Source organism: Pseudophryne corroboree, chromosome 2, assembly GCF_028390025.1.
Source record: "Pseudophryne corroboree isolate aPseCor3 chromosome 2, aPseCor3.hap2, whole genome shotgun sequence".
NCBI classification, from domain to species: domain Eukaryota; kingdom Metazoa; phylum Chordata; class Amphibia; order Anura; family Myobatrachidae; genus Pseudophryne; species Pseudophryne corroboree.
Genome location: NC_086445.1, coordinates 926,373,368 through 926,397,557, shown reverse-complemented (window position 1 = coordinate 926,397,557; position 24,190 = coordinate 926,373,368). Strand labels below are relative to the sequence as shown.

The 24,190-nt window shown below is 47.2% G+C and overlaps 1 protein-coding gene across 2 annotated transcripts in view; it reads right to left on the bottom strand.

The window, feature by feature from the left end:
* ABHD11 (abhydrolase domain containing 11) overlaps positions 1-7,988 on the bottom strand; it is a 42,517-nt gene extending 34,529 nt beyond the window's left edge. The window contains exons 1-3 of one of the 2 annotated variants that reach the window (XM_063956189.1): positions 7,773-7,988; positions 5,780-5,915; positions 3,057-3,230 (exon numbers count right to left, since the gene is read on the bottom strand). In XM_063956189.1, the coding sequence (XP_063812259.1) occupies positions 3,057-3,230; positions 5,780-5,915; positions 7,773-7,891 (429 nt within the window). In that variant the 5' untranslated portion in view covers positions 7,892-7,988. Of the gene's footprint in view, positions 1-3,056; positions 3,231-5,779; positions 5,916-7,583; positions 7,631-7,772 lie in introns of those variants that run through there. The other variant, XM_063956190.1, reaches the window with a different exon arrangement.
* Between the last annotated feature and the right edge of the window lie 16,202 nt (positions 7,989-24,190).

The following is a 24,190-nucleotide window of genomic DNA, read 5'->3' as shown; positions in this document are numbered from 1 at the left end:
AAATTCTTGAGACGGGCCCCCACCATATCTGAGTCTGCTTGTAAAGCCCCAGCGTCATGCTGAAGACTTGGCAGAAGCAGGGGAGGGCTTCTGCTCCTGTGAAGCGGCTGCATGGTGCAGTCTTTTTCCTCTTCCTCTGCCCCGGGGCAGAAAAGAGTGGCCTTTTGCTCGCTTGTACTTATGGGAACGAAAGGACTGAGTTTGAAAAGACGGTGTCTTTTTCTGCTGATGTGGAGTGACCTGGGGTAAAAAGGTGGATTTTCCAGCCGTTGCCGTGGCCACCAGGTCCGATAGACCATCCCCAAATAACTCCTCCCCTTTATACGGCAATACTTCCATGTGCCGTTTGGAATCCGCATCCCCTGACCACTGTCGCGTCCATAACGCTCTTCTGGCAGAGATGGACATAGCACTTACTCTTGATGCCAGGGTGCAAATATCCCTCTGTGCATCACGCATATATAGTAATGCATCCTTTAAATGTTCTATAGTTAACAAAATATTGTCCCTATCCAGGGTATCAATATTCTCAGTCAGGTAATCCGACCATGCGACTCCAGCACTGCACATCCAGGCTGAGGCGATTGCTGGTCGCAGTATAACACCAGTATGTGTGTATATACTTTTTAGGATATTTTCCAGCCTTCTATCAGCTGGTTCTTTGAGGGTGGCCGTATCAGGACACGGTAACGCTACTTGTTTAGATAAACGTGTGAGCGCCTTATCTACCCTAGGGGGTGTTTCCCAACGCGCCCTAACCTCTGGCGGGAAGGGATATAATGCTAATAATTTTTTAGAAATTAGCTGTTTTTTATCGGGGGAAACCCACGCTTTTTCACACACCTCATTTATTTCCTCTGACTCAGGAAAAACTATTGGTAGTTTTTTCTCACCCCACATAATACCCTTCTTTGTGGTACTTGTAGTGTCAGAAAGGTTCAATGCCTCTTTCATTGCCGTGATCATGTAACGTGTGGCCCTACTGGACATTACGTTTGTCTCGTCACCGTCGACACTAGACTCAGTATCTGTGTCAGGGTCTGTGTCGACCCACTGAGGTAACGGGCGTTTTAGCGCCCCTGACGGTGTCTGAGACGCCTGGACAGGCACTAATTGATTTGCCGGCTGTCTCATGTCGTCAACAGTTTTTTGCAAATTGCTGACATTATCACTTAATTGTTTAAATACAATCATCCAGTCAGGTGTCGACTCCCTAGGGGGTGACATCACCAACACAGGCAACTGCTCCGCCTCCACATCATTTTCCTCCTCATACATGTCGACACACGCGTACCGACACACAGCACACACACCGGGAATGCTCTGATAGAGGACAGGACCCCACTTAGCCCTTTGGAGAGACAGAGGGAGAGTCTGCCAGCACACACCCAGCGCTATATATATATACAGGGATAACCTTATATAAGTGTTATTCCCTTATAGCTGCTGTTATTATCGTTATTTGCTGCCAAAAATGCCCCCCCTTCTCTTTTTTACCCTGATTCTGAAGCAGGACTGCAGGGGAGAGTCAGGGAGCCGTCCTTCCAGCGGAGCTGTGAGGGAAAATGGCGCTTGTGTGCTGAGGAGATAGGCTCCGCCCCTTCACGACGTCCTTATCTCCCGCTTTTTTGTGTAAAAATGGCAGGGGATTAAAATACATCCATATAGCCCAGGAGCTATATGTGATGTATTCTTTTTGCCACCTAAGGTATATTGTTATATTGCGTCTCAGGGCGCTCCCCCCCCAGCGCCCTGCACCCTCAGTGACCGGAGTGTGAAGTGTGCTGAGAGCAATGGCGCACAGCTGCGGTGCTGTGCGCTACCTTAGACTGAAGACAGGATGTCTTCTGCCGCCGATTTCACCGGACCTCTTCGTCTCTTCTGGCTCTGTAAGGGGGACGGCGGCGCGGCTCCGGTGACCCATCCAGGCTGAACCTGTGATCGTCCCTCTGGAGCTAATGTCCAGTAGCCTAAGAAACCCGATCCACTCTGCACTCAGGTGAGTCCGTTTCTTCTCCCCTTAGTCCCACGATGCAGTGAGCCTGTTGCCAGCAGGACTCACTGAAAATAAAAAAAAACCTAAACTAAACTTTTATTCTAAGCAGCTCAGGAGAGCCACCTAGATTGCACCCTTCTCGGCCGGGCACAAAAATCTAACTGAGGCTTGGAGGAGGGTCATAGGGGGAGGAGCCAGTGCACACCACCTGATCCTTAAGCTTTTATTTTGTGCCCTGTCTCCTGCGGAGCCGCTATTCCCCATGGTCCTTACGGAGTCCCAGCATCCACTAGGACGTCAGAGAAAAATCAATACTGCATGATTACTACTATTTAAGGTCTACAACAATATTGCAGAATTCACTAGAATCCAGATGTGGACGGATGCCGGCATAATAGTTATATCAAACATGAGCAATGACACATTCAGTAAAGGCAGGAATCCCATATTGTATCAGATGGCATAGCTGACATGGGTGGTAGTCATGTGACCGCCGGTCGGCTGACCGACAGTCACATGACCTCCTCCGTGAGCCCGACGGCTCACTATCCCGATGGTCGGCATGCTGACCAACAGGGACTATTTCCACTTGTGGGTGTCCACGACACCCAGAACCCGTGGCGACCGCAGGTCGCCACCGAGCCCGCAGCGTGGCGAGCGCAGCGTGGCGAGCGCAGCGAGCCCGCAAGGGGCTTGCTGCACTCGCCCCTCCCCTCCCCGCCGGGATCCCGGCGTCGGTATGCTGCCGGGATCCCGGCGTCGGTAAGGTGACCGGTGGTCAGGAGACCGCCGGTCACCCGTACTACACCCGCTGACATCACAAAGCTCATCAAACATCATGACCAGGAAATATTCAAAGTTTTGTTGAAGAACAGCATAGTTAGGCACAAAATGTGGGGGGTTAATGTGGGGGGTGCAGAAACAGAGACTGAATGTGGCCCATTCTGTAACAACCCTTATTACATGCACTGTATCTCACAATACATCTGTTTACATTTGTCTATTAAATTGTCTGCCAATGTCTATAGTTACAGCAACAACATTTGCCTGTTCAGCTTACTTTTTGCAGTGCCAAGGTCATGGCAGTCTTGCCACCCATGCTGTGACCAATTAAGACACAACTAGGGATCTGTAGTTGTTGCAGTAGCCGGCACACATCAGCGCTCATCTCACTGTAGGTGATAACGTCGCAATGAGGACTGCTGCCATGGTTACGGGCATCTATCGTCAACACCTGCATAAGATACGATGGACAGCACACTTGTATCAATGCCCTGGTTAGTCTGTTGCATACAATATTTGCTTATGAACTCATGCACAGAAGTGTAATTTAGACACACACAATACTTGCTGCTAAGGGAACAATGGGTTTATTTATGGTAGATGAGCCCTTTCTGTAGTAAAAATTGGTGTTTTATTGCAGTTAGAGCTTCTCCTTATCAATAAAATCATTACTTCCGACAATACTGATGGTACAGCCCCCTAAAAACACCTATTCACCTACTCTCTATTAGCACGTGAAGGCCTATTTAGGAAGTAAAGGGGCAGACTAGATGAGCCAAGTATACTTATCTGTCGTCAAATTCTATGCTTCAGTGTTTAAGTATTACAGCTATGTGTGTAGCACTATAATACTCAGAACGCTAGAGAGATTTGAAATGTGGAATATAAACACTCTACACACAGTTAAAGATTACATTCAATCAGCTAATATTAAAATTGTACTTACTATGAGTGTGGTATTCATCAGGCAGGAAAGCGGTTAAAATACCGCTAGTCTGGATCCCGGCGATCACAATGCCAACGCCAGAATCCCAACTAGTGGTGAAATGCCACAGCCGGAATACCGGCACCACAGGCTATTCTCCCTCTGTGGGTGTCCGTGTGGTTTAGGCCAATGTCATTTTATAGGACAGGTCAGTCTGGATCAGCAGACAGTGAAACCACGTCTCAGTAAAACCAGGACAAGAGATTCAAGGGGCAATATGTAATAGCCTACAAGGTGCAGGCTGTTCTGGAATTCCGGCGAGCCTGCCTGTATTTTTAAAGTGGCAATCATCTACAAGGCAAAATGACCACCGCTTTAAAAATAAGGGCAGAGTCAACGGAATTCCTGAACAGCTTGCACCTTCCAGGCTATTACATACGTATTTCCCAAAATCATTACATATCATGTCCTCCTTCCAGCCATACCTAGTTTCCGCTAAGTGTAATCATTCTGACGGCTGCAGGGCATTCCCTCTGTCAGTTACAGGTCAGATTGCTGTAGAACAGAGGTTCTCAAACTCGGTCCTCAGGACCCCACACAGTCCATGTTTTGCAGGTAACCCAGCAGGTGCACAGGTGTATTAATTACTTACTGACACATTTTAAAAGGTCCACAGGTAGAGCTAATTATTTCACTTGTGATTCTGTGAGGATACCTGCAAAACATGCACCGTGTGGGGTCCTGAGGACCGAGTTTGAGAACCTGTGCTGTAGAACATCCCTCTCTTTATTTTATCTCAGCTAGAGAACATTCTATATTTTGCAGTGACTGAGAAACTGCCGCAAACAGAAGGGCTGGTTCTGACTTGCAGGCTGCTGCAACTGATCTAGCGCCTTTGCTGCAGTCGCGTCTGTAACTATATGCTAATGCCAGTATCCGCCCTTCCCCTGGTGTACAAGTGTGCGTCTGACTGTGCAAGGCATAGGATGCCCACTTTGAGTGTCTTCAGATGCTGTAATGCCCCTTGGTACGTTGTTAGATGCAACCATCATTTGCACTATCGAAATTTGAACCAGCACTATGGCAGGTGAGTGTGAACTCCATTGTGAGCGATTATGTGTCTGTGTGCGCAACCAGCTCAGCAACACGCCAATGACACTTCCATATCACGCCCAGACAGATCATCTCCGTGCGTATGAATAATCACCTCCCAGTCACCGCCCAGCACATTTCCACTACATTTCTGATACTGTGCATCTCAATCTCAGTTGAGGATTTTCGCTCAACTTTGTGATCATCGGCATTGCGTCCAACTCGGAATCAGGCCCAGAATTTGCTGGCTACCGCTACTTATACATGGTGGCTGGCCGGGTCTCTTCCTTACAGTGGGAGCCATTGGGACGCGCTCCCTGGATCCCAATAACCATTCGTGCATTATGTCATTATTTTATAGCAGTCATGCATTGTGTAAATAAAATGTCCGCACATAACACTCAGAACTGTTTCTGAAATGACTGAATTTAAAACCGAACACAATAAAAATAGACCAGAGGTTCTCAAACTCGGTCCTCGGGGGCCCACACAGTGCATGTTTTGCAGGTCTCCTCACAGAATCGCAAGTGAAATAATTAGCTCCACCTGTGGACCTTTTAAAATGTGTCAGTGAGTAATTAATACACCTGTGCACCTGCTGGGTTACCTGCAAAACATGCACTGTGTGTGCCCCCGAGGACCGAGTTTGAGAACCTCTGAAATAGACAATGCATTTTCCCTGTAGTGTGCTGCTCATTGTCACTCACTCTAGTATCATTCCATGAACAGTAGATAGCTATACAATGCGTACGATAAATTGTTCTGATCCACATCGAAACGATATATTGTATGATATATGTTATAGTGGGTGCCCAGCTTAAGGTTCCAGGCTTTGGGTTAATATATTCTTTTGAAAAGACTGTGCGCATGGATGACCTGGTGGATTCAGGTACTGTATCCTTCTGCCAGCTGCCTATACTCATGCCAGGATAGCAGGATAAGAACATACCTTTGTGTTTTGTATTTTCATAATGAGAACATACCTTTCTGCCTGTCCTGCGAACCAAGGCTCGAGCGATGGACTGGAAGTTTGACTTGCTCCCAAACAATCCATGAAGTAAGACAAGAGGAGGATCAGGTGTCCGTCCCTCATAGAGGTCATAGGACAAGGTCACCGTTCTGTAGATAACAAAGAATCACTATTTGAGGTGGGTAAACATACTCCAGTACAATTAGCTTTTCATTTTAATAAACCTCATAGTAGGGTCTACAGATGTATCCACATACATTTTTGCTCAAATTGTGCTAGCCTAGTTTGGCATACCAAGGACCTTGAGACTTAAGCTGGGCATACACTATACCAGTGGTTCTCAAACTGTGTGCCTAGGCACCCTAGGGTGCCTCGGAGCATTTACAGGGGTGCCCAGGGTTTGTGGTCCAGGACCAACTCAAATTATTTATGTTCAATGTAATAGGCAAAATTTGCGCTTATGGCTTTCATTCATAAAATATGTGGACAAACAGAATTGAATCCCTCATCACATAACTGAACCTAAGGATGACATACAGTATAAACACAATTTACTTCATTTAATAATTCTTACTATAATTCTCAGTAAGAAACTTTTGGTCTAGGGGTGCCATGAAAAAAAAATCTGATAATCTAGGGCGTTGTGATTAAAAAAATATTTGGGAACCACTGCACTTTACAATTATCTGGCAGATCTGACTGGTTGGAATGAAACTCTGCTAATGAATGAGAGCAAATGACAATCGACCGTTTGCTCCCAAACACTGGAAAAAGAACAAAAAGTGTCATTCATACAAATTGGGTAAATCACAGATTTAATCAATTTGTCTGAACCACAGGTTTTGACCATTTTCCAGTGTTTGGCAGCAAATGGTCAATTGTCAACATGTTTTGTAGTTGCACTGGGATCCAAATTGGCTAGAAACAGCCCTGGGTACACACTAGGTGATATGTCGTCCGAATCGGACACACTGTCTAGTGTGTACCCACTACCACGTTCTCTCGCAAGTCGTTTGCTAGGTCGTCCTGTCGGGCGTGCAGCACGTCTGATGGGAAAACCCGGCAAACAACGGGATGCAGGAGAATGTAGCTATGAATGATATATTGTGTGGTCACATGATATATTGTTCAGTGTGTATTCGACAGCCGATGTATCGATACGTCGGCCAGGTACACACATTCTTTAGTGGTACTCGGCTTAAGACACACATCTAAACCCATGGCGGACCGTCTAATTCACACTAAGCATCTTGTGACATATGCGCCACAAAATCGCTAGGTGAATGAGGTCACATCTGTAAGTGACCCAAGCCATCCAAAGCTTCAGTCCAGCATCTGAAGCTTGCCTACAAGGGACCACTCCTGAGGACCCTGGAAAAAAAACATGCAATGGGGATGGACACAGGAAGTCAATGCATGGCAACCATCAATGTTACGGCTAGACGAAAATATTTTCTATTCAATTCAATTTGCATGTTCCCTTCGGATGCTCAACCGATATGCAATGATGTTAATGCAGTTGCGGACACCCAGAAACGGCATCTGCAGCACACTACCTTTCCACACGCGCAAATTACTGGCGTCGACTACACATGTGCACCAATAACCATCAATGGTTGAATAACCATCAATGGTTAAACCGATGATGGTGCTACATGCAAGGTATGCTGCGATAGCGGATCACCACCACTATTCAATTCCTGTCCCTATTAAGCCATTCTCTGATCTATTCAAAGTCTGCTGATAATTATCAGTTAGTCATAGACCACATCCAATGAAAAGGCTGCAGACACTGGCTGTGCACTATATTTATTCACACGGTGCATAACACTGCCTGCACAGCAACCATCTGCGCAGGCACCAGGCTATAAATGACACATTGCAGCCACAGGTACTTCGTGCACAACAAAACGGCACGTGACTGTCACTGCCCCAATCTGACATGTACGTAAATATGAGTGTAGTTACGCACAGTGGCATCCTCAATGACGTCACTACGTACTCACCCTCCATGGTTCTTACGGTGTGTGAAAAGCGAAGGTCTCGTTGTAACGCCGAGGGCGACCTTCACCAGTGTACCCCAGCAGCCCCGTGCATGCGCAGGCGAGAGCCCTGGTAACCGCATTCCGCTGCGATGGAAGCGGCCGGTTTATACAGGGACTCGGATTATCGGGGTGCTCCTGCGGCTGTCACAGGCTGCACGGGGCGGGGCTGTGTTACTGTCACATGACCGTGCCGGTAGTAGCACTATTCAGCCATGATTACTGCTGGCAAAGCTGTGGGCAACGATACTGTTACACTAGTTTTACCAGGGGCTGATGTTCATTTCAGATTTACAGTACATGTCTTTGTATTGGAGCTCTGGTGGAAAACGCGCTCTTAAACTGCTGGAACAAACTTTTGAAGTATGTGCATTTGCGGCCATGTGCATTTCTTATTGGAGGGTGAACCTAAGGGTCCCTCTCCAATTTTTTTGTTTTCGTTAAGATGCATAAGCATACAATTAATGCACTTAATGTACTGACATTAATAGAATCTACGATGAAGTATATAATATTGTATAATAGTGTTTCCTTTCACTGAATTAAAACACAGGAAACTTGCTTCTAGTGATAACGGAGTGCTTTGTGTGGACTGTATATGGATGTATAATGTTAATTTTAACATTGCCAGTATAAAATCACTGTAAGGGATCGTGCACTATTACAGGGGGCGGGGCTTCCCAGAGCGGGAATAGAGGCGGGAAGGCGCCATTTCCTGCTGCTGCGAATCATCAGGCTGCATGAACACTACTCCTCCAGGGACCCACGCTGCTACAGACTGTAAACTGGTACCAGGGAGTCATAGAAGAGGGGAGCACGCCAGCGGTAGCGCCGCTGCACTCCTATCAGGTCATACACATACTTTCACACTTTGTGCTGTTGTGTTTCTGTGTGCTGGTGTCCGCTCCTCAGTGTCACTTCGGGGGCTCCCTAGGGTCTGTGTAAAGGTGTTAGTCAGTGGGCTAAGTTGTATAAAATATCTGTGGACATGGTTATGTGTACTGCTTGTAACTCAACCCCCTCTTCAGCGGGGTCACTCATGTGTGAACAATGTTCTTTGTCACCACAGGGACACAGTTCACAGGCACCAGACTAGCTAGATAGCTTCAAAAGCATGATTCAGCATGTAAATTCAGAATTGGTGGCTGCTAAAAGAGAGAGACAGGTGCTAAGACAATCTATTGATTGTGTGGCTAAGGCTGCAGATGCCAAGAAGGCTTATCAGCCCCCTCTAGTGCTATCCCATAAATGCTCACTACCTCAGGTATTACAGTCTGATTCTTAGGGTGTGTACACACGGTGAGATCCTTGCTATGCCCGATTTTTACTTGCGATTTCCCTTGAACTCCCTGGAGGCCAGATAGTACAGATTTTGACTAACTTTTCTTGAGATATGGACTATGGGGTATATTTACTAAGGTCCCGATTTTGACCGAGATGCCGTTTTTTCATCAAAGTGTCATCTCGGTAATTTACTAAGCAGAAATCACGGCAGTGATGAGGCCATTCGTATTTTTTTGCAAGTCCAACAAAAAAAATACGAATGAATACACCATCGGTCAAAACGCGGCTGTTTAAGTATGAATCTCGGTCATTTACTAAGAAGTGCAAAGCAAAAAAAAAAAAAACACTGCCGTGAAAAAATAAAACTCGTAAAAAAGTGCTAAAAAAAAACCAGACCTGCTTTTTTGAGCCGTGATTGGATAGGCATGCACGGATCCATGAGATCCGTGCATGCATATCAGTGGGAAGGGGTGGGAAAGTGTTAATTTGTTTAAAAAAAATTGCGTGGGGTCCCCCCTCCTAAGCATAACCAGCCTCGGGCTCTTTGAGCCGATCCTGGTTGCAGAAATATGGGGAAAAAAATGACAGGGGTTCCCCCATATTTAAGCAACCAGCATCGGGCTCTGCGCCTGGTCCTGGTTCCAAAAATACAGGGGACAAAAAGCGTAGGGGTCCCCCGTATTTTTATAACCAGCACCGGGCTCCACTAGCTGGACAGATAATGCCACAGCCGGGGGTCACTTTTATACAGTGCCCTGCGGCCGTGGCATCAAATATCCAACTAGTCACCCCTGGCCGGGGTACCCTGGGGGAGTGGGGACCCCTTCAATCAAGGGGTCGTCCCCCCCCAGCCACCCAAGGGCCAGGGGTGAAGCCCAAGGCTGTCCCCCCCATCCAATGGGCTGCGGATGGGGGGCTGATAGCCTTTTTGTAAAAGTGTAAGATATTGTTTTTAGTAGCAGTACTACAAGTCCCAGCAAGCCTCCCCCACATGCTGGTACTTGGAGAACCACAAGTACCAGCATGCGGCGGAAAAACGGGCCCGCTGGTACCTGTAGTACTACTACTAAAAAAATAACCAAAAAAAAACAATACACACACACACCTTGAAAGTAAAGTTTTATTACATCCATCCACACAAACATACATACATACTTACCTTATGTTCACACGCAGGTCGGTCCTCTTCTCCAGTAGAATCCATGGGGTACCTGTTGAATAAATTATACTCACCAGATCCAGGGTACCAGGCTCCTCGGATAATCCTTTTGTAATCCACGTACTTGATTAAAAAAATAAAACGGAGACCCGAGCCACGCACTGAAAGGGGACCCATGTTTTCACATGGGTCCCCTTTTCCCGAATGCCAGAAACCCACTCTGACTGATGTCTAAGTGGGTTTCTTAAGCCAATCAGGGAGCGCCACGTTGTAGCACCCTCCTGATCGGCTGTGTGCTCCTGTACTGTCTGACAGGCGGCACACGGCAGTGTTACAATGTAGCGCCTATGCGCTCCATTGTAACCAATGGTGGGAACTTTCTGCTCAGCGGTTGACCGAAAGTGACCTCACCGCTGACCACAAAGTTCCCACCATTGGTTACAATGGAGCGCATAGGCGCTACATTGTAACACTGCCGTGTGCCGCCTGTCAGACAGTACAGGAGCACACAGCCGATCAGGAGGGTGCTACAACGTGGCGCTCCCTGATTGGCTGAAGAAACCCACTTAGACATCAGTCAGAGTGGGTTTCTGGCATTCGGGGAAAGGGGACCCATGTGAAAACATGGGTCCCCTTTCAGTGCGTGTCTCGGGACTCCGTTTTATTTTTTTAATCAAGTACGTGGATTACAAAAGGATTATCCGAGGAGCCTGGTACCCTGGATCTGGTGAGTATAATTTATTCAACAGGTACCCCATGGATTCTACTGGAGAAGAGGACCGACCTGCGTGTGAACATAAGGTAAGTATGTATGTATGTTTGTGTGGATGGATGTAATAAACCTTTACTTTCAAGGTGTGTGTGTATTGTCTTTTTTTGGGTATTTTTTTAGTAGTAGTACTACAGGTACCAGCGGGCCCGTTTTTCAGCCGCATGCTGGTACTTGTGGTTCTCCAAGTACCAGCATGTGGGGGAGGCTTGCTGGGACTTGTAGTACTGCTACTAAAAACAATATCTTACACTTTTACAAAAAGGCTATCAGCCCCCCATCCGCAGCCCATTGGATGGGGGGGACAGCCTCGGGCTTCACCCCTGGCCCTTGGGTGGCTGGGGGGGGGGACCCCTTGATTAAAGGGGTCCCCACTCCCCCAGGGTACCCCGGCCAGGGGTGACTAGTTGGATATTTGATGCCACGGCCGCAGGGCACTATATCAAAGTGACCCCCGGCTGTGGCATTATCTGTCCAGCTAGTGGAGCCCGGTGCTGGTTTTAAAAATACGGGGGACCCCTACGCTTTTTGTCCCCCGTATTTTTGGAACCAGGACCAGGCGCAGAGCCCGATGCTGGTTGCTTAAATATGGGGGAACCCCTGTCATTTTTTTACCCATATTTCTGCAACCAGGATCGGCTCAAAGAGCCCGAGGCTGGTTATGCTTAGGAGGGGGGACCCCACGCAATTTTTTTTAAGGATTTTACAGTGTTTAATTTAACAAAAAAAAAAAAAAATGAACCCCAGCACGGATCACACAGATCCGGCCGAGATTCATTGTAAAAAAGTCGGCAGTGTTTTGCTAATCACTGCCGTAAAAAAAAAAAAAAAAAAAACACGAATGACATCGACATCGGAACAAAAGAAAAACCCGAATACGGCAGCTTAGTAAATCCGTCGTAACAAATTCAAAAAGTTGCAGTTTTACACTTTCGATGTCATTCGTGATTGAACTTTGACCTGAAACGGGAAAATACGAATGTTAGTAAATTTACCCCTATGTGTGCTTACGATTTTGGCTTATGTGAGATGAACTAGATAGTACACCGATCTAGCAAGGATTGGCTTGCCTGCACAGTCTATCTTTTCTTGCGATGCCGACCTGGCGGGACCGCGCATCGGGATCGAATCGGGATCGCAAGGTGACTTTCACCTTGCGATCTGCACTAACTTTTCTTACGATTTTGACTATATAGTCAAAATCGAAAGAAAATATCTCACCGTGTGTACACACCCTTACTCTGATCAGCTGGATGTGGATGATGATGATATGGATGAGGACAGCTCTCTGTCCCCTGGAGTGGAGGCTCTCATTTTTGCTATTAGAGAGGTCCTCCACATACCTGATCAGGAGGCGGAACCAGATGAGGAATTATATTTTAATGTTAGACCAAGGACCTCCGCAACTTTTCCTGTGTCTAAGGAATTAAACTCCTGTCCAGGGAGGCTTGGTTAAACTCTGATAAAAAAATTAAGATCCTTCAGAGGTTTTTAACTACTTTTCCCCTCCCTCCTGAGGACAGGAAGATATGGGAAACCCCCCCCCCCCCCCCCCCCCCCTGTCAGTCGATACGTCTGTATCCAGACTGTCCAAAATATTAGTACTAACGGTACCAGGGGCTGTATCCCTAAAGGAGTTGGCTGACCGTAAGATTGAGACTACACAAGGCAATTTATACGGCAGCCGGCGCGGCACAGCGCCCCACAATAGTGGATTTCTCGGACGGTAGTCAGGTGTCTGACACTGTTATTGAAGGTTTAGATTCTCTATCCCGGGATGAGGTCATTACTATGCTGCAACATATACAGGATGCTGCAAACTTTACGAGCGAAGCTATTAAAGAGTTGTGTAAGCTAAATGGCTGCACTACTGCTATGGCTGTTTTGGCGCGCAGGGCTCTGTGGTTACGTCAGTGGTCAGCTGATGCTGACTCCAAAAAGGGTGTAGAAACTCTTCCCTTTACAGGTGATGCCTTGTTTGGCAATAAATTAAATGGATCTCCCAGGCTACGCCGGATAAGTCTACCTATATGCTGTTGGCTGCACCGCCTGCTAGACGTTCTTACACCAGACCCTCCTTGCAGTCCTTACATGTGACAAGGTTCAGAGGAAGGGGCCGAGGGGCCTCCACCATCTCCAGAGGATCTCGTGGTAAGTCCCGTAAACCTGCAACTACCGTCTCCCTGGACCAGACTACTGGATCTCCTGCCGCTAAGCCTTCCACCTGACGGTTGGCCCCAGCGGCAAGGAGACTTTCCGGTGGGTGCTCGCCTTCAACACCTCACCCATGTGTGGGTAGAGTCCAGCCGGGATCCTTGGGTGAGGGACCTCATTTCCCAAGGATACCGGCTGGTATTCCAGATTCTCCCTCCTCACAGGTTTTTCAAGTCGGGCTTACCAGCTCTACCCGAAGCAAGAGTTACCTTGCAAGAGGCTATTCAAAAGTTTTTGCAGACAGGGGTGGTGGTGCCTGTACCTCCTCAGTTACGCAACCGGGGTTTTTACTCCAGTCTTTTTGTCGTACCCAAACCACACGGTTCGGTGCGCCCCATCTTGAACTTGAAGTCTCTAAACCCGTATCTGTGGATATTCAAATTCAAGATGGAATCCCTGTGGGCGGTGGTTTCCGCGCTGGAGGAGGGGGATTATCCACAGCTCCGACGGTTTTCACCAAGGTCATGGTGGAGATGATGCTGCAGCTGCGCATGATGGGAGTAAACATAGGGCGTAATTCAGACCTGATCACTTGCTAGCAGTTTTTTGCAGCGCTGCGATCAGATAGTTGCCGCCTACAGGGAAGTGTATTTTAGCTGTGCAAGTGTGCGAACACGTGCAGCCGAGCGCTACAAATACACTTTGTGCAGTTTCTGAGTTGCCCAGAACTTACTCAGCCGTTGCGATCACTTCAGCCTGTCCGGGGGCCGGAATCGATGTCAGACACCTGCCCTGCAAACGCTTGGACAAACCTGCGTTTTTCTAAACACTCCCAGATAATGGTCAGTTGCCACCCACAAACGCCTTCTTCCTGTCAATCTCTTTGCGATCGGCTGTGCGAATGGATTCTTCGTGAAACCCATCGCACAGCAACAATCCACTTTGTACCCGTGTGACGTGCCTGCACATTGCGGTGCATACGCATGCGCAGTTCTGACCTGATCGCAGCGCTGCAAAACGCTAGCGAGCGATCAGGTCTGAATTACCCCCATAGTCCCCTACTTGGATGATCTCCTAATAAAGGCTGTGTCCAGGGAGCATCTGCTGGACAGCATCGCTGACGACTCGACTACTGACGGATCATGGGTGGATCCTAAATTTTCAGAAGTCTCACCTGGAACCGACCTAACGTCTTCAGTTCCTGGGAATGATACTTGATACTGTGTCTCAAAAGGTGTTTTCACTCGGTGCTCGGTCCTCGCAAGTTATCCATACATCTTTGGATCCGATTACTGGGCAAGATGGTGTCTGCTTACGAGGCAATCCAATACGGCAGATTTCATGCCTGACCATTTCAGCTGCATCTGCTGGACAAATGGTCAGGGTCTCACCTTCACATGCATCAGGAAGTGACGTTGTCCCCGCAAGCCCGGATTTCTTTTTTATGGTGGATTCAGGTTGCTCACCTGGTGGAAGGCAGGAGTTTCAATATCCACCCATGAATTTTATTGACAACTGATGCCAGCCTCCGGGGTTGGGGGGCTGTGACCCAAGGGGCTCAGTTCCAGGGGATTTGGTCACGACAGGAATCTGCCCTACCAATAAACATCAAGGAACTCAGGGCAGTTTACAATGCTCTTCTGCAGGCTTCTCATCTCCTGAAGGATCAGGCGATCCAGGTTCAGTCGGACAACACCACGACAGTGACGTACATCAACCGACAAGGGGGAGCAAGAAGCACAGTGGCAATGCGAGAGGCGTCGAAGATCCTCCTCTGGGCAGAGGCCAACGCAAGGGCCGTCTCCACCATGTTCATTCCGGGAGTGGACAACTGGGAAGCGGACTTCCTCAGCAGACATGACCTCAATCCGGGGGAATGGGGCCTACATCCCATGGTGTTTCATCAGTCAATTCACCGGTGGGGCTGTCCACAGATATATCTGATGGCTTCTTGACTCAACAAGAAGCTATGCCGTTACTGTTCTAGAACGAGGGATCCGCAGGCTGTAGCAGTGGACACGCTGACGACATCGTGGATGTACCAGTTTGTGTACCTGTTCCCTCCGCTATCGCTAATCCCAAGGGTTCTCAAAAGACTAAGAAGGAAAAGTGTTCAGGCAATTCCAATTGCCCCAGATTGGCCTCGACGGGCGTGGTACTCTGACCTCCTGACCATGTCTCTGGAGGATCCCTGGCCTCTGCCGCTCCAGAAAGATCTTCTTCAGCAAGGTCCGTTCGTCTATCCAGACTTACAGCGACTACGTTTGACGGCTTGGAAGTTGTGAGGGAGATTTTAGCAAAGAAAGGTCTCCCCTCTCAGGTTATTTCCACCATGGTCCAGGTCAGGAAGATGGTTCTGTCAAAACACTATCATCGTATCTGGAAAAAGTATGTCTCCTGGTGTGAAAGTAGAAAGGTTTCTCTTGTGGAGTTTAAACTTGGTCGTTTTCTGCTTTTCCTACAAGCGGGAGTGGATATGGGCCTACGTCTATGCTTCATTAAAGTCCAGATTTCGGCGCTCTCTATTTTCATCCAGAAACAACTTGCCCTATTACCAGAAGTACAGACTTTCCTGAAGGGAGTTCTTTATATGCAACCACCCTTTGTTCCTACAACAGCTCCGTGGGATCTCAATAAGGTTCTCTCCTTTCTCCAATCGGATTGGTTTGAAACCTTACATAGGGTGGAGTTGAAATTTCTCACCTGGAAGACGGTAATGTTATTGGCATTGGTGTCTCCCAGTCATGTCTCTGAATTAGGGGCCTTATCCTGTAAAAGCCCTTACTTGATTTTTTATGTAGACAGAGAGCAACTTCAGACCCGTCCTCAGTTTTTGCCTAAAGTGGTGTCTGCCTTTCTTGTGAACCAGCCTATTGTGGTTCCAGTGTTGTCTGGTGCTTCTGTGGGCCCTGAGTCCTTAGATGTGGTCAGAGCTCTGAAGATTTATGTCCAAAGGACAGCACGTCATCGGAAATTTTACTCGCTGTTTGTCCTTTATAATGCCTCCAAGATTGGTCAGCCAGCTTCTAAGCAATCTATTGCTTGTTGGCTCAGGTTGACCATTCAACAGGTCTATACTTCGGCGGCTCTGCCCTTGCCGACGTCTATTCAGGCCCACTCGACGAGGTCAGTGGGGTTCTCCTGGGCAGCTGCCCGGGGTGTCTCGGGCCTACAATTGTTCTGAGCTGCAACTTGGTCTGGTTCGAACATGTTTGTTAAATTCTATAGGTTCGATACCTTGGCCAAGGATGACCTTCAGTTTGGTCAGGCGGTTTTGCAGGGGTCTCAGCACTCTCCCACCCGTTTGGGAGCTTTGGGAATTCCCCATGATACTAAAGTACAAGACCCCAGTATCCACTAGGACGTAAGAGAAAATAGGATTTTAATACCTACCGGTAAATCCTTTTCTCTTAGTCCGTAGAGGATGCTGGGGACTCCGTAAGAACCATGGGGTAAAGACGGAATCTGCAGGAGATATGGGCACACTATAAGACTTTGAATGGGTGTGAACTGGCTCCTCCCTCTATGCCCCTCCTCCAGACCTCAGTTAGAAAACTGTGCCCAGGGAGACGGACATTTAGAGGAAAGAATTTATTGTTTAAACACGGTGAGTGTCATACCAGCCCACACCACGAATATACCAAAGAACATGGCATTCAAAAGAATACCAGCCAACGGCATGAAAAATACACAGCCACATGCTGAGAGAATATGTAACACAACCAGTGTGTCAACACAACCAATAAAAAGAAACCGCCTGCCATGGCATGCACAACATCAGCAACAGCCTGACAGAAAAGAAACACCACAAGAGTATAACCATAACCAATTACTGCAGACACAGTACGCACTGGGACGGGCGCCCAGCATCCTCTACGGACTAAGAGAAAAGGATTTACCGGTAGGTATTAAAATCCTATTTTCTCCTACGTCCTAGAGGATGCTGGGGACTCCGTAAGGACCATGGGGTTTATACCAAAGCTCCAGACCGGGCGGGAGAGTGCGGGTGACTCTGCAGCACCGATTGAGCAACATGAGGACCCCATCAGCCAGGGTATGAAACTTGTAGAGCTTAGCAAAAGTGTTTGAACCCGACCAAGTATCCGCTCGGCAAAGATGAATCGTCGAGACTCCTCGGGCATCCGCCCAAGAAAACCCACTTTCCAAGTAGAATGGGTCACCACCAAATTCAGTAACGGCAATCCAGCTGTAGAACGAGCACGCCAAATTGGATCACAGATCTAGCGTGTAACCGACTACAGAGACGCAGGCGCCCCAAAGTTTACGCAATCTGAGCCAAATTGGCGACATAAATATTCAAAGCTCTGACTACATCGAGAGACTTTGAATCAGCTCAAGTAACCACAGGCATCAAATAGGTTGGTTTCTGCGAAACACCTAAACCACTGTTGGCAGAACTATTATCTGAGTTCTCAATTTCACTCTATTCACCTGGAAGATCAAACTGGGGCTCCTGTGAGACCCAGCTGCCACTTCCGACACCCACCTTGCGGACGCCAAAGGCAAAAGCATGACCACTCTCCAAGAGAGAAAATTTAACAATTTAATTTCTTTTCAGAAAGGTTCCAATCATTGTGACACAAGAAAACTCAACACCACGTCAAGGTCCCACGGTGCCAATGGGGCACAAATGGAGGTTGGATGTGCAGTACTCCTTCCACGAAGTTCCGAACTTCCGGAAAGGTCGCCAATTCTTTCTTGAAAGAAAATTTATAAGGCCAAAACCACTCTTGAATGGAGCCTAACTTTAGGCCTGCACCCACCCTGCTTGCAAAGAATGGAGAAAAAATGACCCAACTGAAAGTCTTCCATAGTAGCCTTCTTGGATTCACACCAAGACACATATTTTCTCCAAACACGATGGTAAGGCTTTGCCGTTACTTCTTTTCTAGCCTGAAGAAAAGTGGAAATGACTTCACTGGAAATACCCTTTCTGGCTAGGATATGGCGTTCAATCGCCACGCCGCCAAACGAAGCCGCGGTAAGTCTTGATACACGCCTGGATCTTGTTGTAATACTTCCTCACGTAGAGGAAGAGGCCAGGGATCCGCTATGAGTAAATCTTGAAGAACTGGATACCAAGCCTTCCATGTTCAGACCGGAACAATGAGGATCGCCTGAACCTTTGTTCGTCTTATGTTTATCACCTTCAGAAGAGTGAAAATGGAGTGGACACATAGACCGACTGAAAACACCCAAGGTGTCCCGAGGACGTCCACTGCTATAGCTTGAGTGTCCCCTGACCTGGAACAATATCCCTGAGATCTCTCGTTGAGGCGAGACACCAATATGTCGAATTGAGGCACACCTCAAAGACCTGTCGCTTCAGTGAAAACTTTCTCGATGACGACTGTATATCTTCCGGATGGAGATCGCATCTGCCAAGGAATGTATTTCTCCGTCGTTCACATCCGGACTGAAGACTGCTAATATAGCGTTTACCATTCCTTTCACCCAGCCGAAACTTTTACGACATCTGCCATTGCCGCTTTGCTCCATGTTTCGCCTTAGCGGCATACTTACACCACAGCTGTGAAGTCGTCCGACAGAATTAACATGGCAGATCACAAAGCATATGTTCATTGAAAATAGCTCTTAATTCAAGAAAGCTTATTGCAGACAAGCTTCCCAGCTTGACCTTTTCCTCTGGAAATACTTCCCTTGCAAGGAATGCTCCCCAGTCTCGGAGATCTGCATGCACGGACACCAGGATCTCATCCTGGATTCGAACCTTCTTCCCTCTAGGAGGTGAGAACTGAGCAGACACCACAGGAGCGATATCCTGGCCATTAGGATTATATACTGGCGCATGTGCAGGTGAGACCCGGACCACATTTCCAACAGGCCCCGTGAGAACCACTCTGGCATTTGACCTGCTCACTGAAAAGCCTCTTAGGCCGCACCAACTTCTTCATCAACAGAACATATTGATGGATTGTCACTGCAAATCTGATCCGACTCTGGATCCTCAGACCTCTTTCCACAGGAAAACACAGAACTTCAACCGTTCAGTAACTACTCTGATACTCACCTCCGACATCTGCGTCGTTGGGAACAACAGCCATTCCCTGTGTTGAAGAATAGTCAGAGAGAAACAACGATTTGCACCAGTTGTTTCTTGACCTCGCCTTAATCAGGAGAGCGTCTCAGCACAGAATGACAATAGCTCTTATTATTGAAAGAACCCATCAAACTGCCATCACTCCGTTGAAATGGCAAAGACAATCCTGAATATCAACCCAGGTAAGCCGAATGCGGAGAAACACGCATTTTACCCCTTTTCTACCTTTACGTGCTGGAGCTCCCTTCGTAAGTAGAAATCCTTGTTTTTTTGTTTTTTTTTACAGGGACAGCAGGACAATGTCCTGAACCTGACGCAACTCTGGTATGGCGTGCCATACTACCTCCCCTTCCATAGAGGAATCTGTAAGATCTATTCAAAAAATCAGTGAGGGGAATCATCTGTAACTCCAGCATGTCCCCCTTTGTATTCCATTATTAACTCACAGGTCCAAGTCCATTCTCGGACTGACTGAAGAGTAGTAGATGAGTTCCCACCGAAGTGGGCTCCAGCCAGAGAGACCCAGCGACCTGCAGTGGATGTGGTAGAAACAGAAAACGACATCCACTTCTGCGAACCTAACAAGGCTGCAGAACACTTACCTTTTCACCTTCCACAATCTGCACCGAAAGGGAAAAAAGGGTATCAAACCAGTTAAAATGACTGCATCCCACAACAGAATGCGTCACCAACCGTTGTGAGAGAATCTAACTCCCGAAGTTAGACTTACCAGTGGTATCCGTCGAGATTGACTGAACTGAGGCCTCCCTAACAGCTTTACACCGTCCCAGGGAAACACTCCAGTATCTCTCGGAGTCCGCCTCAGCATTTCTTGCCATGTTATAGAGAAGACTCAACATAAGAAACATCCCCTCTCTCTTTAGGGTATGCTTTTCCGAATATAAATACTCCCCCATGTGCATGTGATGCAAATAATGCCAAAGCATAGAAATAAAATATCACTGAGCTTCCTGTGTATGATCCTTTGTGACAGGGCCCCGTGTCAACCAGAAATTGACTTTCACAGTATTCTATCCGCAGCGGGAAAAGAATAAACATTCGGACTCCTTGTGAGGATCTGCTCGTCACGGCCGACCTAGAGCTTTATCAACAGAGCGACCAGCACATGAGAAAGAATACTTTTACTTCAGCATTCATTATAAATCATAATGTAATACACAAATACACACATATCCTATATATATATATATATATATATATATATATATATATATATATATAAAACATACATATAAGCGGATTGTCCGGACCGTAGGGTCCCTAGTGACATTAATGTGTTCTGAATGTGTATGACCATGTACTGAAAGCCCCAGTTGTGGATCAAACAGGAAACCTTATGGTCAACAGAAAACCTAGTATTCGTCGACAACAGGGAGTAGTAACCAGGCAAAATAACCATCTGGCGACCCCGAGAGGTCCGAGGTAAGTATACCTATATAAACTTTATAACACTCCCCCACACCTACTACCATATCTGTGCTCGAGCTACAGGCCCAAGGAACCGTACCATACATATACATATAAATATATATACAGGTATAAGGCAGTTACAGCATGTTAATTTACACTCAGTAATAACAGTTGGTGCGGACAGGGTCACCCACCTACTACTGTGTCTCCCATACAGTGTTTACTTTTGACAAGCAAACAACTACCGACCTGCTGACACCGCATCTACTGAATCAAGAACCAACAGACGTCGGCGATGCCGACAGCAATCCCCATAACTGTTTGTGACAGAGCACTCACGCCTGTCGACATATGTCGACTAAAAAGCTATAGTGGGTATATCTGACCAGGGAACACACAGAGATATATGCACAACACACAGATTACAAGCCCATTTATCTAAAATAGTGTTATATCGTCGTCTATATAGCACTAAACACTGTGCCTCCCCCACGTTTGTACTGTTTTCATTGCTATGGCGGGGACATGTAGAAAAATGGCGCTGAAACGTGTTGTGAGGGCTAAGCCCCGCCCCTTCTCGCCGTGCTTCAGCCCGCTATTAATTAGTGATGAGCGGGTTCGGATCCTCGGAATCCGACCCGCCCGTACTTCACCTTTTTTTTTACACGGGTCCGAACGACTCGGATCCTCCCGCCTTGCTCGGTTAACCCGAGCGCGCCCGAACTTCATCATCCCGCTGTCGGATTCTCGCGAGACTCGGATTCTATATAAGGAGCCGCGCGTCGCCGCCATTTTCACACGTGCATTGAGATTGATAGGGAGAGGACGTGGCTGGCGTCCTCTCCGTTATAGTAGAACACAGAGTGACTTAGTTAGTTATAATTGTGGGGAGGATTGGGGACGGGGAGCAGCTGTTAGGGAGTACAGTGCAGGGTTTTGATTATACCACCAGTGAGTTTAATCCTTTGTTTCTCTGCCTGAAAAAAACGCTCCGACCACCATATCTGTGCTCACTCAGTGTGCTGCACTGCTGCATGATATATCTGTGCTGAGTGCACTGCTCTGCTCACCCTGCCTAATTGTGGGGACTGGGGAGCAGTTATAGCAGGAGTACAGTGCACAGTTTTGCTGACAGTGACCACCAGTCCAGTATACGTTTGTCTGCCTGAAAAACACTCCTGTGTTTTTTTTTTCTTTTCTTCATACTAGTTTAGCAGTCTGCTGACAGTGTCCACCAGGTCCGTTATACAGTATATTATATATATAAGCAGCAGTACGGTAGGCCACGGCTGTACCTACCTCTGTGTCGTCAGTGCACTCGTCGTCCATAAGTAATATAATACTATACTATCCATCCATCTACATTGTATACCTGTGGTGTTTTTTTATCCTTCATACTAGTTTAGCAGTCTGCTGACAGTGTCCACCAGGTCCGTTATACAGTATATTATATATATAAGCAGCAGTACGGTAGGCCATGGCTGTACCTACCTCTGTGTCGTCAGTGCACTCGTCGTCCATAAGTAATATAATACTATACTATCCATCCATCTACATTGTATACCTGTGTTGTTGTTTTTTTCTTCATACTAGTTTAGCAGTCTGCTGACAGTGTCCACCAGGTCCGTTATACAGTATATTATATATATAAGCAGCAGTACGGTAGGCCACGGCTGTACCTACCTCTGTGTCGTCAGTGCACTCGTCGTCCGTAAGTAATATAATACTATACTATCCATCCATCTACATTGTATACCTGTGTTGTTGTTTTTTTCTTCATCCTAGTTTAGCAGTCTGCTGACAGTGTCCACCAGGTCCGTTATACAGTATATTATATATATAAGCAGCAGTACAGTAGGCCACGGCTGTACCTACCTCTGTGTCGTCAGTGCACTCGTCGTCCATAAGTAATATAATACTATACTATCCATCCATCTACATTGTATACCTGTGTTGTTGTTTTTTTCTTCATACTAGTTTAGCAGTCTGCTGACAGTGTCCACCAGGTCTGTTATACAGTATATTATATATATAAGCAGCAGTACGGTAGGCCACGGCTGTACCTACCTCTGTGTCGTCAGTGCACTCGTCGTCCATAAGTAATATAATACTATACTATCCATCCATCTACATTGTATACCTGTGTTGTTGTTTTTTTCTTCATACTAGTTTAGCAGTCTGCTGACAGTGTCCACCAGGTCCGTTATACAGTATATTATATATATAAGCAGCAGTACGGTAGGCCACGGCTGTACCTACCTCTGTGTCGTCACTCGTCGTCCATAAGTAATATAATACTATACTATCCACCCATCTACATTGTATACCTGTGGTGGCTTTTAGTTGTGCGCAAAATATGGAGAACAAAAATGTGGAGGTTAAAAAAATAGGGAAAGATCAAGATCCACTTCCACCTCGTGCTGAAGCTGCTGCCACTAGTCATGGCCGAGACGATGAAATGCTATCAACGTCGTCTGCCAAGGCCGATGCCCAATGTCATAGTACAGAGCATGTAAAATCCAAAACACAAAAGATCAGTAAAAAAATGACCCAAAAATCAAAATTAAAAGCGTCTGAGGAGAAGCGTAAACTTGCCAATATGCCATTTACGACACGGAGTGGCAAGGAACGGCTGAGGCCCTGGCCTATGTTCATGGCTAGTGGTTCAGCTTCACATGAGGATGGAAGCACTCATCCTCTCGCTAGAAAAAAGAAAAGACTTGCGGCAAAAGCACAGCAAAGAACTGTGCGTTCTTCGAAATCCCAAATCCCAAAGGAGAGTCCAATTGTGTCGGTTGCGATGCCTGACCTTCCCAACACTGGACGGGAAGAGCTTGCGCCTCTTTTTTTCTTTGCGTCATGTGCTGTTTGGGGAGTATTTTTTGGAAGGGCCATCCTGCGTGAGATGGGCCAGGTGTTTGTGCCGGCCACTAGGGTCGCTTAGCTTACTCACACATCTACCTCATTGCGCCTCTTTTTTTCTTTGCGTCATGTGCTGTTTGGGGAGTATTTTTTGGAAGGGCCATCCTGCCTGACACTGCAGTGCCACTCCTAGATGGGCCAGGTGTTTGTGTCGGCCACTAGGGTCGCTTAGCTTACTCACACAGCTACCTCATTGCGCCTCTTTTTTTCTTTGCGTCATGTGCTGTTTGGGGAGTATTTTTTGGAAGGGCCATCCTGCGTGACACTGCAGTGCCACTCCTAGATGGGCCAGGTGTTTGTGTCGGCCACTAGGGTCGCTTAGCTTACTCACACAGCTACCTCATTGCGCCTCTTTTCTTCTTTGCGTCATGTGCTGTTTGGGGAGTATTTTTTGGAACGGCCATCCTGCCTGACACTGCAGTGCCACTCCTAGATGGGCCAGGTGTTTGTGTCGGTCACTAGGGTCGCTTAGCTTACTCACACAGCTACCTCATTGCGCCTCTTTTTTTCTTTGCGTCATGTGCTGTTTGGGGAGTATTTTTTGGAAGGGCCATCCTGCCTGACACTGCAGTGCCACTCCT